This window comes from Aythya marila (assembly GCF_965140915.1).
Source record: "Aythya marila genome assembly, chromosome: 4".
NCBI classification, from domain to species: domain Eukaryota; kingdom Metazoa; phylum Chordata; class Aves; order Anseriformes; family Anatidae; genus Aythya; species Aythya marila.
The window spans coordinates 15509440-15526626 of record NC_139045.1 but is presented as its reverse complement, the minus strand read 5'-3'; the positions used below and the strand labels follow the sequence as shown (position 1 = coordinate 15526626).

General features: G+C 43.6%; 1 protein-coding gene across 1 annotated transcript; it reads right to left on the bottom strand.

Annotated features, from left to right (window-relative positions):
* Nucleotides 1-373: 373 nt before the first annotated feature.
* Nucleotides 374-15839, bottom strand: PPEF2 (protein phosphatase with EF-hand domain 2; the record flags this gene model as incomplete). The annotated part of the gene is made up of 15 exons (XM_082760094.1): nucleotides 15680-15839; nucleotides 11660-11787; nucleotides 10529-10586; nucleotides 9628-9803; nucleotides 8482-8596; nucleotides 7277-7323; nucleotides 6558-6845; nucleotides 6317-6466; nucleotides 5115-5447; nucleotides 3714-3899; nucleotides 2921-3063; nucleotides 2212-2318; nucleotides 1250-1413; nucleotides 895-982; nucleotides 374-552 (listed from the first exon to the last, which is right to left on the bottom strand). The coding sequence occupies exons 1-15, from the start codon at nucleotides 15738-15740 to the stop codon at nucleotides 374-376; spliced, it is 2223 nt and encodes a 740-aa protein (XP_082616220.1). The 5' UTR covers nucleotides 15741-15839.
* Nucleotides 15840-17187: the final 1348 nt, after the last annotated feature.

Here is a 17187-nt window from a genome sequence, read left to right as displayed (position 1 = left end):
AAACACGGCCCCCAAGAAATGCCTTTAATTCCATTTTACTAAACTGGAATAGATCTTTAAGATTTCATCACATGCATTGACAAAAGAAATTAAATTGTAGCTCCCTTGGAGCAAGGATTTCTACTTGGAACAGAGCTCTTCTTTAAATGTGGTGTAACTGAAGTGCATTTTATCTATTGTACTTTTACCTTCCCAAAACAGAGCACAGCTGTTGGTTGGAGTGGTCCCTATTTTCAGCTTTTGCAGTAGTGCTACAGGTCCCTGCTTTCCCTTTCCCTGTTTTGCAGCTGCAAGCATGCTCTGCAGTTAGGTAGGAAGGAGTCCTGGCTTTGCAGACAAGGCATTGGACGTGGCAATCCCCTCCGAATTCTCACTACTGTGTCTGTTTGACAAGGCGGAAGGCTTCAAGGAACTCGTTGAAGTCGATGTTTCCATCTTTATTGAAGTCAATGCTGCGAACTAAGTCATTGATGCCGTCGTCTGTGAGTTCAATGTTCATGTGGGAGCTGAACAGCTTCCAGGTTTGGTGGAATTCCTCAAATGAGATGAGACCTGCAGGGCAAAAAGGCACAGCCACCTTAGCACCACGCTGCCAGCTCCTACTCTGTGCAGGGATGTACGCCTGCTCAGATTCACTACCTGCTTTCCCTAAACGAAGGGAATGACTTTCACATGCTGCAACTAAACTTCCTAGTGTGAAGAACAGTGGATAAAATACAACTTAGAAGCAGCAAAGAGACATAATACAACTTGCCAGAACCAAAAAAAACAGTGTAGGAATGAAGGTAATGTGTACCCTAAACCGTTAAATAAATGCCTTTGAAGATAATAAAGAAGACCAAAAGTAGAATGGAACACAGCACAGTGACCGGCACCCCCTGCACGCCTCCTTACCTGAGTGATCTCTGTCAATGATCCTGAATATAGTCTCCAAGTTGGATCTGTTCCGATAAATGACTTCCAACAAGCTCGACTGGATGCGCTGAAAGACAACATGGACACTCTTTCTACCCATTCCAACAGCTCTGTTTTCTCTGAGCAGTTACTGCAGACCCTCCCATAAGTAAAAATAGCTGCTGCGTTCAAGAGTTAGCCAGCAGTGCACAGGACACTGTGTGTGCCTCATGAACTGGGTTTGTGATGGCTGGACCATCTGTGCAGCTCTGCGTTACAGGAACCTTCCTGCCTGTCCCACACTGAGACCTTGTGAGCTGCTCTGCAGCACACTTTGACAGATATGAGTCCTTACCTCTTGGCTCCGCTGCTCCATGGCTAAATCATCAAGCCAGGACTTGTACTCCAGCATGCCATCCTCTGTGGTGCGCACCAGCTGTGGTCGCAGCATTCGCCACGGCAGTCCCAGGTGCAAGACTGACTCCACTGCCGTTGCCCAGTTGCTCAGCGTGATCCTTCCTGTAAGGAGAAGAGAAAGCCATGGAGACCTCTGAGAGGCTGGTGGCTGAAAGCACGTAAAGATGGCTGGCGCGTTGCTTGTTTCACCTGCTGCACCACTGTCACCTCTAGCTGCTGCACAGGGCCACCTCCAGAAGATCCATTACACCAAGCCACAGCGCAGCCGGCTCTAAAAGTAAAAATCCTCGGCTACTGTGCTACTGCCAGCAATGGCTCCATTTCTCCATGGTACACTTGAGCACCTGGGTATAGGTAAAAACCCTACATGGCCATGCAGACATCAGCCTGCAACAGCCGCTGCAGGGCACAAGCACATGCTGCCCCCTCCAGCCTCAGCCAGCTTTTGACCACCGTAACAAATCAGTGGGATTGCAAACCTCTGAACACTGTGAAGACACACTGACTTTGGATATTTCTTTCTAAATTTGTGACTGACAGCTATGTGTGCCCTGCAGCTTATGAGCTGTGCAACTCCACTAGTTGTTCCTCGGTGGCCCAGGAACATAGAAAAGCCCCAAGGTTAACAGCTGCTCTAACAGCTAAACTGGACTTTTTTGAATGATTTGCTGCTAGGGAAGGTACACCCACAACAAAGTTGTTCTGCTGACTGCCCTGTCCCTGTTTCCCCCCTAAGCACATGCAGAGAGATCTCCTCAGCACCATGACTCAGTTGCCTGACCAGCAGAGCTCTCCTAGCTGGCACAAAAGCAGCCTGAGGATTATGACGTGCACCTAACTTAGCCTCTCCAACCCCGTCCCACCAGGGGATTATTTTAGCAGCTCGTGGCTCAAATTTACCTGTATTGTCCTTATCGTATGCCTTGAATGCGCTGATGAGAGCGGAGGTGTGAGCAAACAGCTTCTCCCGCAAGGCTCGAAAGGCTGACTCCTCTACTCTGCTGATTCTGAAGGATGCAGAAAAGACAGAAGCACGTTCCCAGTCCTCTGCATTGTCCGTGGATTGCCCACACCCTCACACAACTGCCCTGCATGTGTCTGGAGCAGTATTTCCCCCAATTGATCCAGTGAATCCCTGCCATACCACAGAAACCGTTGCCCTTCCTCTACAAGCTGTCAGCAGTCAGCTCCAGTTCAGGGAAAAACAATCCATCCCAGCGAACTTCTGCAGTTTGTGTTTACCCATTTTTGTTTCCCCATTTTTGTTGCAATGGTTCTACCATGCCAGTCACAGGGGCTTTTAACAGCTGTGCAATTTGTGAAGCAACAAAGGGTCACAAATTGAAACATGGCTTTGGAAAGAGAAGCTGGAAAATCAGCAGCCAGTAATGAAAAACCCCTTTCTGCTCTTGTAACACTTCCTCCTTGTCCCCCTGAACCTCACTCAGTAATTTCTGCTCAAAGCTTGAATCTTCCTTTAGGGCTATTTATTTGGTAAATCAAGCTGTGAAAGTTCAGCTCTGCAGCCAAACTTTCTCAAAGCTCCCAAAGTTTTCCCTTTGGGAATTTTGGCTTGGTGAATACTCAGCAACAAATATTCAGCACTTGCCTTTGGGTCATGGTGAGAGTGTGGGCTGTCTTGTTGGCTTGGTACTGAACAAAATGAGGGACCAGGTCCGGCCCCAGCTTCACGTAGGCTCCCCTGTTGCTGCCGATCTCATAGTAGTTTGAAGCTGAAAATATGGTCAGTACCTAACCCCAAAAAGAGAGGCATTTACAGTCAGTACATGCATCCTCCATTATATATGCATCAGTGAAAACTCCCATCCCATCTGGAGTAAACAGATGGTGAAAGTAAAATGTTTTATGTGGAAAAGGAAAAGTGAGGTGAGAGTTCCTCGAGGGTGACACTGGCCTTGTGTGGTTCTGGCCATGTGCTGGAGTCCTGCGATTTCTCTGCACTCCTGACAAATTTCCACTGCAGTGAGCAGAGTCCAGGTGCCTCAGCTGAGGTCATTGAAGTCACCCTGAATCTTCTGAGAGCCAAATTTTGCTGCATCAGCTTTTTTAATGCTGCTTTTATATTTCATCTTCAGAAACAGCTGCTTTAAGCAGGGGCAATAGCACAAATGGGTTCAGATCTTTTCCCAGCTACAACGCAGAGGAAGGTGTTTTGCCTGCATAACAGTCCCCCTGACAGAGAGGCTGACTTCAGACTGCCCTGACCTCACATCTCAGCTGGGAGCACATTTCAGTAACTCCTGATACGGCCTCTCAAAGATTTTGTATGTATTTAACAAAACCCTACTGGAAGAAATGAAGAGCTGAGATGAAACACCTCAGAAACCCTGCCCTGGCAGGATGGAAACCCAAGCATCCTTCACAGCATGCCCCTCACCAACCTTGCGGTTGTGACAGAACTCATAGCCCTCTTGCTTGCACTCGTGGGAGCGGATGAGGAACTGCAAGTTGTACTTCTCAAGGATCTTTGCTGTCACATCAGGCCCAAAGTAGCAGCCACCACCTCGCACCTTATTTTCTCTGCAGCCCTCCTGAGGCATGGGGTCACTCCAGAGAATGTCCAAAATCTGAAAGGATTGGAAAAGTTCACTGAATAATGTGTATTTGTCAACCACCACCCATCAACTAAGCAAGTACAGCACCATCTCTGCATGCCTGGACTTCTGCTGTTAGCATAATGCAGAGATGTTTCCTGAATCCCCGCTGAACCTCCTTACTGCTTTGCAGGACTCTCACAGACCTGAGCCACCACAGAGGTGACAACACTGTTGGCCTGGAGCTACAGCCACACTCAAAAGTGCCTGGGGGAGAGAGGCGTTCATAAATCAGGCCTGAAAGAAGCTTTCCCTTTGATCCCGCTAGATTTCAAAAAGCCTTTCCTGTCCTCCTCGAGCCCAAAACATGCCCCAAAGCAAGAATGCCTGGCAGATCCTGGGGCCATGAGTGGACTTAGTGTTAAACTCCTTTACTCCCCGGTCAGGATGTTCAGCAGCCTCCACTAATATAAGTGCTGACTCAGTAACCCACTGCAAGGATTAAAGTTTAATCTCTTTAACCCTGACCTCAATATACAGCTTTACGCTGATAAGGTGTGTGATGCCAGGATGTCAGGGGCAGTGTGTGGTAAGGAATGATGGTTTCACAGCACGCAGGCTCATGAAGAGACTGATCCAACAGAAAGAGGAAATCGAGTTTCCAGGCTCCGATTCACCTAGTGATCTCACTGCACAGCCTGGATAAAACCAGAAGCTACTCTTAGTACTCTTAGTGCTCCTAGCATCCAAGATCACAACTCCCTCATCAGCAAACGACACGCTCATTCATTAGCTGCAGAGCTGACCTCAGATACTCCACGCACACAGCAAGGGATATAACCACTGGGCTCTACAGTCAGTCACCTATTATTTCTCTCCCCTGCAGTGAATCAAAAAAACCTGTCACCCCACGCTGTGCCTGAGCAGCAGTTTGATTTATCCAACAGATGCTGTGCTGGTGGCAGACGCTGGGACAGAGCCTTGAGTGCAGAAAGCCAAAAGCCCAGTGAAGAGCCTGACTTGCAAGGCTAAGAGAAAGGCACCAGCAGAACACAGCTAGCACCAGTCCTCCTCTGGCACCTGTGCATTGACTTTCTCCTTAAATCCACTTTACAGAGCAGCAAAAATATCTCTGCAGAGAGGTTTGGGCACTGACCCACACATTTTATAGCAAGATTCCTTGTAAGAACAGAGAACAAAGCCGTGGAAGGCACCTACTAAAGCCAGGACCCCGTTTACACCGCTCACCTGCTTCCACTCTTCCTGGCGAGTCCAGCACGGCGCATCCAAATCCGTTAAGGAGACCATGCTGGAGTAGGTGGGCTCCTCGTCCTCCGACTCACTGATGTCCACCAGCCGGCGGCACCACTCGATTTGCTCCTGCACCGTCTGCCGGACCCACCTGGAGAACTCCAGCCTGTTGGCCATGCTGGGAGCCTGCGCTGGTCGGGGCTGCAAGGGTAAACTGGGCAGTGCTTCATTCCCTGCAGGGTCAGCCTCTGCGTTCTCCCCGTTTACCTCCTGTATTTCCACGTTTCTGTTTGACTCCTTCCTTTTCTTCCCTCTCAAGACAGAAATAAACTGAAAGAGGTAGGAAAGGAAACAGATGGTCAAACCGCTTGGAAAGCTGGAGCTCTAGCTCTAGCATCTCCCACTGGAAATCTGTCAAGTGACACAGGCCTCTGAAACGCAATTGCCTTTGGTGTTTAATGGTAGGAGGTTACTAGTGCCACCCTCTCAGGATGTTCCACTCTTGGTTTACAGCTGGGGCCACACATCCATCCTGACTATGGATCCATCTCTTCTTCATTGACTTTGTACTGCTCAGACACTCATGAAAGACAGATTACATGGATTTAATCTGCAATGGAAACTAGGCAGCAGAATGAGGGAAAAATCAATCGCTAAAGCAGGTGCTTGTCATTAGATCTGTGAAGGGAAGTAGTATTTGTCAACTAAAGAGAGGCAGATGCAAGTTAATGACTTGTCACAATCCCTCTAGAAATAGTGGGGATGGAAAAAGAAAGAAAAGAAAGAAAAGAAAGAAAAGAAAGAAAAGAAAGAAAAGAAAGAAAAGAAGGAAAGAAGGAAAGAAGGAAAGAAAGAAAGAAAGAAAAGCTAAACAATCTAAAGAACTATAGGACAAAATCCTGTTGTTGCTATGTTTTTACTGTCAGCACCAGCACATCTGTTTACCCAATGCCATTGTCCACCAGTTAGCTGGCTATAACCGATCCTCTCGAGTTCCAGAAATCGAAAACTCCTTTTCCCTTCACACCTCCTGCACGCATCCTATTAAACCAAAGCAGTGCACCCCGAGCCTGTACCTAAACACACTTTTTGGCTAGGAAGATCATCCTTTACATTTGTCAACATCCAAGCTGACACACAGGAGTAAGCTCTCCAACCATAAATCAGCAACACTGTTGTCTCGAGGAAATAAAACCTACTTTGTTCCTTTGAATTTTCTCCAGCATGTCCAGGTCAGTGGTATCAGAGACGCCTCCATGTATAATGAGGACTTTCTGATCAATCAGGGTGGCCAGGGGGAGCCAGCAGAAGACATTCTGAATCATCTTCAAGATTTTCTTCCCATGCACCTGGGAGGACAGGGCAGAAAGGAAAAGATGAAGCATCGAACCTTCAAAGCCTGTGTCTCATGTGCTGAAGGAGACACAAACATGTTCCTACCTTGTATTTCTGCATGACTTCCTTGGCGAAACCATACCTGTAGGAACAGAAGAAAGGAAGTTCAGTGAGATTTTGCAGCGACGCCACTGACATTGTGATCAGCCCCACACAGAACCCATACCGTAAGTTGACCATGTGATCTTCATGGTTCCCACGGTTTAGATGAACCTCTTTTGGATAGATCAAGAGGAAGGTAAAGAGGATGATAAGGATCTCGAGGGACTGTTTGCCTCTGTCTACAAAGTCCCCATTGAACACGTAGGACTTGGAAGGGGAAGGAAGGCCATTCTGCAAAAAACAAGGGACAGGTAGATGTTACTAGAGAGGCCTCCCCGTGACGCTCAAATATACCTCCCCACTAGCTGCACACTCACCCCAAGTCACCTTCTACAATAGATCCTAACTCTTATTTTTATCCTGTAGGCTCCCAGTGGTAAATGCACTGAGAAGTGAAAACGGAGTCAGGAGATGGAGCCATTGGTGTCAGGACTTACAAAAATATCCATTAGCACCTGCCAAATGTACATGTCTACCATAACAGTTCTTACACATTTAAAAGTCAGCAAGAGAATAAGCTTTTGCTTTGTGAAGCCATTTAAAACCGATCAAAATAGCTGGACAATTACATCTCAAGGGCCCAGTTTTGCAAATGCTTCTCAGCATGACCCATGTGATACCTCTTACAATGCCTGGGCAGTCTCACCAAGTATGGAGCCTACCTTATAAAATATGAGGAACAAGTCATCCAGCTGGCCATGCAAATCTCCTAACAGGCACAAAAAGACAAGTCACAGTATGCTTACTTTTAACTTTAAAAGACACCAATAAATAACTTTCTATAAAGTATCTCTATAAAGAAAGTTCAAGGTCCAGAGTAAAGTAATACATTCCTGACACTGAGGCAGCATGCCCAGAGCAAAAGGACATGATATAAAGGCTTGAGCTGAAGTCTGTGAGAACAAACTGCTTCACAAGCTCTGTGCATCTCTCTTATGATGACACAAGATGGCACAAGAAATTGTTTGACTTTGATCATTACACAGGAGAAAGGTTTGCATACAAAATAATCAAACAAAATTTTCATTTAATGTGTTATTGACTGCACACAAAATTCTGTGCATAACACATGGTTTTCAGAAATATCTCAAAGTTTTAACATAAGTCTTAGAGCAGGAAAATAACGGTGAAAAGTTTTGTCTCTTTCAAATTTATCTGATACAACTCAAAGATGTGTGAGTATCCTCGATCTGAATGCACACACTGCCAATTATGAAGACTTAACCAAAACAGCTCCAGGACTTGGTTGCTTAAATAATTCCAGGGCACAGAGCAGGACAATAAATGAGCCTTGAGGCCAGTCCTTGACTGGGTGCAGTTTCTGTGCTTTAGAACAGGGATCCCAAGTTCCGGGTTACAGAACAAAGACAAAATTGAATCCAGTTGAAAAAAAAAATCTAAATTTTTGTGGTAATGTATAACAATTGTAACAGCCACGGGCCATCATCAGCACCCCTCATTTTATGCTAAGACAAATGTATATCCTTATCCTCTCCTTTCATACCTCCTCCTCTCTTTGCATTTTTATAATCACCCTGACAACACTGCTGCTACAGCAGGCTATGGCAAGCTAAACGCTGCCATCAAGGGGCAGTTATCAAACCGTCCTCTTCCAGACCAAGCAGAAATGAGGCCACAATGGAGAATTGCTCCCGCCAATGTTCAGGCCAGTCTCAACAGCAGCTCAAATACAGCACCATAAGGTATTTTACCAGACATTTTAAAGGCAGCCCCAGCTGCTTCTCAATACACCTTTTACTTACAGACTGCAGTTCTGTTCCACATTTGAACAGTACCAATTTTCCATCCCTTCCACCTAAGCACTCTCCCTCCAAAGACTGTGCAGTGCCCTCCCACCCAAACGTACCGCACACGGTGACCTCCTCGCTGTAGCAGGTGGAGACGTGACTGATGTTTGGCAACTGCTTGAGGTGCTTCCTGGTCTCATGCAGAAGGTTTAAGACATAGCGAGCGTGGAGCTGCTACTAGGAGAAAGCGAAGGAATTAAAGCTCTGAGCAGCAACCCAGCTGCCTGCAAAGGCCCCAAGGACCCATCACGACAGTCAGAGCTGACCTACAGGCTTGCAAACAAGACAGCACAAATACCAGGCAAAAGCAGAATGGAAGAGACTTGTCCAAAGCAGCACTGCCTTGGCATCAGCACAGCTGGCAGCAAAACCCTGTGGTGAAAATTATATCCTCTATGCAACACCATCCCCTAGAGCAGAAGTTTCAGCCTGGCATCACAGGTAAGAAGCTGCTATCTTCTACATCTTTCTTTGCATTCTCCACGTAAGGCCAGATTCTGAGCTGCCATGTAACCTGCATAAATACGTTCCCTCAAAGCCAGTGAGGAAGAATTTAATGTTAGTCAGGACTCTAGAGGCTTTGCTTTACAAGTCTGAATTTCTTTGGGGAAGGGAGGTTTTGACCTGTTTTGACCTATTTTGCTGTTCAGCACCTCATCTGAGGGATGGAGGCAGAACAATTGTACAAGGACTCCACTCATTAGGTTTGCTGAATTGGTAATGGACTTCCTAATAATAATAAAATAATAATAATAATAATAAACCACACAATTCTATCTTAGATTTAAAATATATATTTTTTCCCCATGAATTGGATATGCATGGCACAAAACATAATTTTGATCACTTCTTTCCACTTGGGCCATCCTATACATTCCTACAAATAGAGGCATTGCAACAAAAAATGACAAAAGAATGTTTCAACATGGACTGTTGTATCTTTTTATTTTCCCTTTTGAAATGAAATTAAGGTTAACACTGGCACATTAACTACAAAAATTTTGTGTTTTTGTTAGAACTGTGTTCTCTGAAAAGAAGTTTGCCCTGGGAAATACCTACCAGATCATTTCTACCCACTTTGCTTAACAGCCTGCCAGCTGCTCATATTCAAATCAGTTTACTTGCTAGGAAGTCTAAAAACAAATCATCTGTCCCACACCTCTATATGCAGAAGGGGAAAGTGTGGTTCCTTTTGGGATCCTTACTTGTTTCTGTTTGAAAGCTTCCAGCAAGGCAGTCGCATGGTCAGGAAGGAGGGGGAAAGAGAGATGGGGTCCAGTGTAGGAGTCTGGCACCTCCATGGATTCATAGTCGCAGTACCTTTCCAGCTCAGCCTCTTTGAAGCTTTCCCCACTTATGAACATGCGACTGATAAAATCCCCTGGATGACAGGTTGGTTGGTTGGATTGTTTATTTAAAAAAAGAAAGAGACAAGAAAAAGTTAATACACCATTCTTGTTTTTTTTTGTTTGTTTGTTTGTTTGTTTGTTTGTTTTGCTTGTTTTTTGTTGTTTTGTTTGTTTTTTTTTGTTTGTTTGTTTGTTTTTTTGTTAGGGAAAAGCTGTTTCTTTAGGCAAGAGCAAAAAGCATGCAAAACTATAATGAGGAGCTGTCTCCTATGTTACACTGTTTTTTTCTAAACCTGCAACCACGTTCTCAGTTTTGCATATTTTTTTTTAATTGCTGTAACATCTTATAACCAGATTTCAGACCTAAATTCATTAGCAAGCTCCCAGCACTAAGAAATAATATACAGTGCTCTCTGCAGGTTCAGAAAGATACCCTATTGGTTCCCACTGCACTTCTTTCCCCCCACCATTATAGGTGAGAAACTAAATAATGTAGATTATCTGAAGCATCTCCCTAGAGACAGATCTTCTATAGCTTCAGAAATGGACTCTGCAGAGTGCTGGTTACCAGGGATGACTGAAAAAAGGGCAGATTTCTAATAGTGCTCTTAGAAAACATGCTGAGGTTTTATTCCCCCTTCTAGCTCTTAAGGAGTAGGAATTACCCCACATTGCTTGCACAGCTCTTACATTGTCCTTGTAATTCAGTCCCTATTCAAATTTGTAGGGAGTCTACAAAAGACACACACAAACTTACTCTCTTTACTGCTGCTTGGTGTGAAGTGGTCCATGAGGTAGCTGAAGAAGTTGTGAAGCTGCAAGAAGAGACAAAGCCCATCATCATTCACTCTGGAACATCCCCAACACCCACTGGAAATTACGTAGAATGGGAAGCTGACAAAATCTTTTTACAAGTATTACCTGCCCATGCCCTTCTCATGTTTTCTGGCATGTACAACAAATCAGACTGTAGTTATTTGGTTTGATATTTCTTGTAATTAAGTAAAAGTAGTAGCTTTCCCTTCAGCCATACAGACAGAACACCCATAAGCCCTCTCCCTGCTCAACAGCAAGGCAACCATATAAGAGAACATCAAGCAAAGTTCAAACAAAACAACAATTGCCTCTTGAGTTCAGACTCAGGACAGGGCTGATGATGTTAAATGCTCCTTATAAGTTTATTTCAAGGTTCATTTCTTAGCATTTCATCACACACACAAGCATGCAGGAAATTGATAGGCAGAAAAGAAGCACGAAACCCAATCTTTGGTACACCAAAGCACTTGCAGGCTTACTAGCCAGTAGACAGAAACAAATGCATCTGTGGCAGAGAGAGCATCCTTCTGTTTGAGAATTCGCAGAAGGGGCCCTGCCTCCCAGAATGGCAAATAATGGCAGGCCACAATGTTCTCCAAGAGGGAAGAGGGACTAGGCTCCAAAGGAGACAAGAGTTCATTAAATCAAAACCAAAACCCAAACAAATAAAATCCCACACTCACAAATAACAACCCTCTCTAAATTTAACACAAAGTTGTAAAGTTCCTGACACATGGAGGCACAAGGTTACGCAGTTTTCCTAATACACGATGCTCTTTCCTCCCCAGGCTACTCTACTACTGCCACTTTTACAGCAGCAGTCCTTGCAAACCTTCAGGCAGAGTCTTATTTCTCTCCCTCCGTAAATTAGGGTCCTAAAAATCATGATACATCTTACACACCCACATAGGAAGAAGCTGCCTGCTTCTGCCCTAAAAATAGTGTACTGTTAGCTAGCTTCAGCACAGAGAGGCTGCATTCAGACAGAAAGCTGGGAATTAAGCTTCAGCCAGTACCAAAATCACCAAAAGAGGATGTCTCTTCCCACTCACTCTTTTCCTTAGCACCTTACCTTGATCTGATCCTGCTCACAGGCATACTCAATGGATTGAAAGATTCTCCAAGTGCAACGTCGGCGCATTTCCAGCCGAGCAACATAGCGCCGGTACCACCTTTGGATCAAAACGGCTGCCTTGAAAGCTAGGGGACAAAAACAGAAACAGCCTGGTGAGCTGCAAGTGGCCACAGCAGCTGAGATATTCTGCTTCTTCTCCTTTCCTGACCCTGAAAACTCAAGAGGGACCTTTCTCTTCCAGGAGCAAGTATTCGGAAAGGGTGTTCTGGTGCCTAAATATTAGGAATAACAGAACACCCACTTCTTTTCACCCTGTTGCAAGAGGGGATCTGACTCTGCTCTGAAGAGCTTCTAACCATCACTGCCATCTCTTCAGCACCTGTGGTAACAACTTATTGGGGCCTAAAGGTCCAAACAAATTCTTCAGTGTTAAAGCACAATTTCATCCCTTTCCATCCACCTTCATCATTTTCACGTCCCCCTTATAGTCTAGGTACTGGGGCTTCAGGAAACCATACACTAGACTGAGGCTACACAAGATGTTACGAGGGAAAATGAGACACTGAGGTCTAAAGAACCTCAAAAATACAGGTTTTATCTCCCTTCCTTTATGCCAAATAAATACCTCAGCTTCTGTAGTTCTGGGCAAACTTCAGGTGTGATTTGTTCTAGTGTAAATGTTAAGGTGTTATTATCTTGGACTGAATTAACACATGTAGTGGAAAGAGGAAAACAGCCCTTCATCCACTTAATGATACAGAAGGAGGGAAATGCCAGGAATTCACAGGTCTCTCTGGTCATGGGTCAATCTACAGCCAGCACTGGCACCAGGCTCTTGCCTCCAAATGATGGCCATATGGCCTTGTGTTCAAAATATCGTAATTCCTCCATATTTCCCCAGATCCAGTGATTTAAGATAAAGCAGTGTACTTTAAAATAAAGCACAGTGGTACAGTTTTCCATTTACTTTTTCAAATTCTGCAGCAGAACTTTATGTACCCCTGGAAACTCTTACATCCTCCTTAGCTGGTCTTGACCCCATTTGGATTGCCTGGTTACTTTATATCACCTTGCCAACTCTGCTACTTGGTCTCTCTCTTTTTATTAGGCTCAGTGCTCTTTCTGTTCACTCCTAGAGTCCTGTGTTTAAAACATTTTCTAAAAGCACTTCTCTGCGTCAGCTTCAGCTGGGAGAGGGACAACTGCTCTATCTAGAGGCTGGCCCCAAATTCAAATGAAGACAAGAGTTAGCCTTGCTGCAGAAGCTTGTGTTCCCTTGGCATATGGTTTGTGAGAGAGCACTGCTATGTTCACCAGAGCAGGCAGAGCAATTAATTGGGTGTGTGGAATGAAAAAGCTTGATTAAAAAGAAAATCCCCCCCACCCCTACCCCAAAGGCTGCTAAGTGCTGGCAAGAGACAAAGAGATCATATTAATTCAATTAGCTTGTATTAATTATGTAAAAACCTGATGTACTTCAGCAGGAAACACTGCTTGACCTTTAGGTAAAGAAGATATCCCAATGGCTTATGTATTGAAAATAATAATCCTTCTAATCTATTTTACTGTAAAACCACCAGGAGGTGCAGAGCACGGAAGAGCTATTGCTGTTGAGCAGACGGGGAACCAAGTCACAGTGAAGTCATGGGCAAGAAGGTAAGATTGGTTACCCTTAATTTGAGAATAACTTATGTTAGACTTTGTCTGGGCTTTATATCTTGCTGAGAAAACGCTTTCTGATCTGCTGGGCTATGAGAAAGTTTTAAAAAGCTGACTTTGTTTTCTGCCTTTTGTGTACCCGATGCTACTTCTTCAAGCCTCCTTTATATCTTTCACACTAGCTGCCTTACTCCCTGTACAGCAATTTGGCTGGCATGTAGCCAGAAGCACAGTCCCAATCACTCTAAAATAAATAACTTCTGAGCATGTTGCATTCCCCTAACAGCAGATATAACATCCAATTACTGCAGCAGGAGCCAGATATACTTCAAGTGAATCCTGAGAAGAAATGTATAGCTATGACTGCACATATACCAATGAAAACCAGATCCTTTTTCAGATTAAAAAAATAAAATCAATGAAAGATTGGTCACCAAGCACACACTGAGCACATATACCACCATCCACAGCATTTTAAGCTCCAGATGGGCAAGGCATAATTTATTTTTTTTTAATACTACTTTTACATAGACTGACTCTGCAACTGAAAAAGCCAGGTACTCTAATTTACCAGCTTACCTGGGTGAGTTGCATCTGGGAGTGTTTGTACTAGTTTAGAAAAAAAAATAATAAAAAAGGAAGAGAAAGAGATTTATCCACATTTTATGAGGATCCAAGAAGTAAACTGAATCATACATCAACACATAAGCTACTGCATGTGTGCCAAAGTGGCAGCACCCAAACTCAGCTACGCCTGCCTGTTCATGTCAGCAGTGTAGTTCACAAATCAGCTGTGAACAAATACTGCCTTCGTACTCTGCAACCATTTATAACCAAACCAATTGCCTGAAAGTGAGCGTCCCACAAGTATCCTTTCAGGTCTCTTGCAAGTGCCAGCAAAGTATGATTTCCTGAGAAGGCACTGCAGAAATACAAGTAGATAGCTACAAGCTGATTTTAACAACAGCTCCAACAAAAAAAAGGAGACCTCGTTCTAAGAAATGGAAAGCCTATCATAAGAAATTATTTTCATCTACATTTTAACTTCTAATTAATGAGAATACAAGCCAGAAAACATTCTCTTTAACCTGGCAGATACTTATGCAGCCCAAGTTCTCCCCATCATACAGGTTTATTTAATGAAGATTAAGTTGCACATCTATGCAGGGAAATGGCAACATTTACACCATGGGTATTTTCTACCACTTCTCCACAACCTAGGCAAGAGAACCAGAGGCCCCACAGCAGACAGAGGCAGCTGATGCCCTGTCAGCACAGCCCTGCTCTGTGCCAGCTGGTACCAGCTGAAGGTCTGGCCTGCTCCCTCATCACAACTTGTGCAGAGCTCCAGCCTCAGCAGGCAGGGCAGAGCCCAGTGGTTACATTGGAAACTCCTGAGCTGCTAGCTCCACTTCTGCAGATCACCAAATCTGAAGGATTTAAAAAAGGAGAGACAAGAAATTGACAAAGATTTTACTGCCATTGGAAATTGTTGATGAGGTATCAGATTTAATGGAGGGTTTCAAATCTAATTAGTTTTATGTTATGCTTTCTATGTTATGAACAAGCCCCTGTCATAAAATCACCCTGAACTTCCTGAGAAACTCCTTGGTTCTCTGGTGCTACTGGCAGTAGACAACTCTAACTTAAAGAAAAGGTGGAGACTTTTAATAAACAAAAATTACAAATACATAATGCTGAGTCACAACAGTATCTCCACTCTCCTAATTTCTAAAAGCAATCACTAGTTTTGCTTTCAAAACATTTGCAAATAGTTTGTACCATACTGCTGTTCTGCTACTGCTGATGACTGAATGAAACAACAAAGAAAATTAGTCTTTTTTTTTCTTTCTTCATGCTTTGACTTTTAGTTTTTCTTAACCACAGCATCTTTCCTTCTTTAGAATCACATTTATTTTGGCTTTGCTAATGTTTCTGCTTTATCAGTCTTACATCCCTAACACAGTCTTTGAAGAGGAAGCCCACCAGAAGCAGCAGGGTGTTTTCATCTTTCACCCTGTCAGCACATGAGGTTCCAACACACACAAATTAGCCAGAAATTGATTAATTAATCTGAATTCCAACAGAACTGCTTATTGCTGCTTCACTTCTGGTCAAGTTTTGATTGATTTTAATCTAATCCTGGGTCTAGATAGCTGTTATTTTCTGAGTCTAGTGTTGGTATTCTGCATGACATCTGAAATTCCTCATCATAGGACGTGACTGAAAGATATTACCTCATCTCAGTACTATCAAGAAAAAGGAGTAACATAGAAAAGAAGCCAATCCACCACAACCTTCCAACAGCACGTGCAGGAGTAGGAGCAGGAAAAGATTACATTTCAAAGAATCACTCACCATTTTCAGACTTCTGCAGAGAGTACTTGTAGTTGGGATTTACAGAACTACCAGATCCCATGTTTTCCAACCAGTACTAGAATGCTGTCGACTGGCCCAGTATCATCAAAACCATGCGAGAGATGCAGGAAAGCATTCGATCAGAATCAAAACTGCTGCAACATGCCCCACAGTGCTGAGTCTATAATTAAATATATTAACACTTATTAAGATCAACAAGCAGATGTCCTGTCTTATGCCCAAGTACATCTTCTACTACCACGTTCCTCAAACTACTTTATTGTCTTCTAGACAGTCTGAGATGAGGATTTCTGTCTTGCTGTTTAAAATTTCAACCCAGCTATATGAACAGGAATAATTCCAGCACCTTTGCCAATTGGATAAAAATATCAGAGATTACATATCTAGGTACTGTAATTGTACAGTAGATGTATAAACCAGGCATTCAGGTACTCACACAATATTTCATATACCTAATTTTAGACTCCTATACTTTTAGCAATATGGCTCTTTGATGTGAACCTTCAGTTCAAATGGTACAGTAAAATATGCTTGACTGAGCATTAAGAGCAGACCACATCTCCAAATCCTCATGCTACCACCCCCGTTACTCACGCACAGGTGAAGCACCCAGATGAAGTAAAAGGTACTAAAATACTACATGACTGCATATTTGAGTCATTTGCCATATAGCAAAAAATCAATATTTTTTTATACTGATCTGGAAGAATTAAAATAATTAAGTTGATTCAATAACACTCAGAATATGCAAATATATTTATGTATATACCATCTCTGAAGGATAACTCTCATTACAAGGGACAAACATATATATGGTATTTAAATCTATTTGCAGTTCCACAGCTAGAGGGGAGATAAGTCTAAAATAACAATTAGCTATCATAAGAAAATAATCAGCTTTGTGAAATAAATACTGCTTTTCTTCACCTCATGGATCTGCTTGAGTGTGGGGGTGTATTATGCCATCAATTGCTCAGATCCTGGCCAATATAAAAGGACAGGACAGCCAGACTTTTGTTCACCTCACTGCTGCAGAAAACTCTGTTCAGAGCAAAAGGATCCTGTTTCAAGAATAAGTCAATTTCCAAAACTTCTCACTTTGAGGACAATCAAAATGCCTTTTTTTGTCAGACACATTTCCTCTGAGGGAAGTAAAAAATGTAGGAAAAATAAAACTCCATGGATGACCACGACAGTAGTCCCAGGCTGTATCACATAAGATTTATAAAATTTTTTATTCTGCCACAGAACTGGAGAGAGGAAGAAAACTGAGAAAGGAAAGGACGGAAAAAATCACCCATAACGATATTAGGTCTGGTGCTAGCACAAAATGTTAAAGGCTTTTGAAGGGTCAGGGCAGCAGAGGCACTTCTTCTCAGCAGGGGAGGGAAAAGCCCTTCCCTTCTCTCACCTCTTGCAGCCCTTTTGCCTACAGATCTGCAGAAAGGCTAATTGAAGGAACGTGTCCAGTGTTGTATAAGGTACAT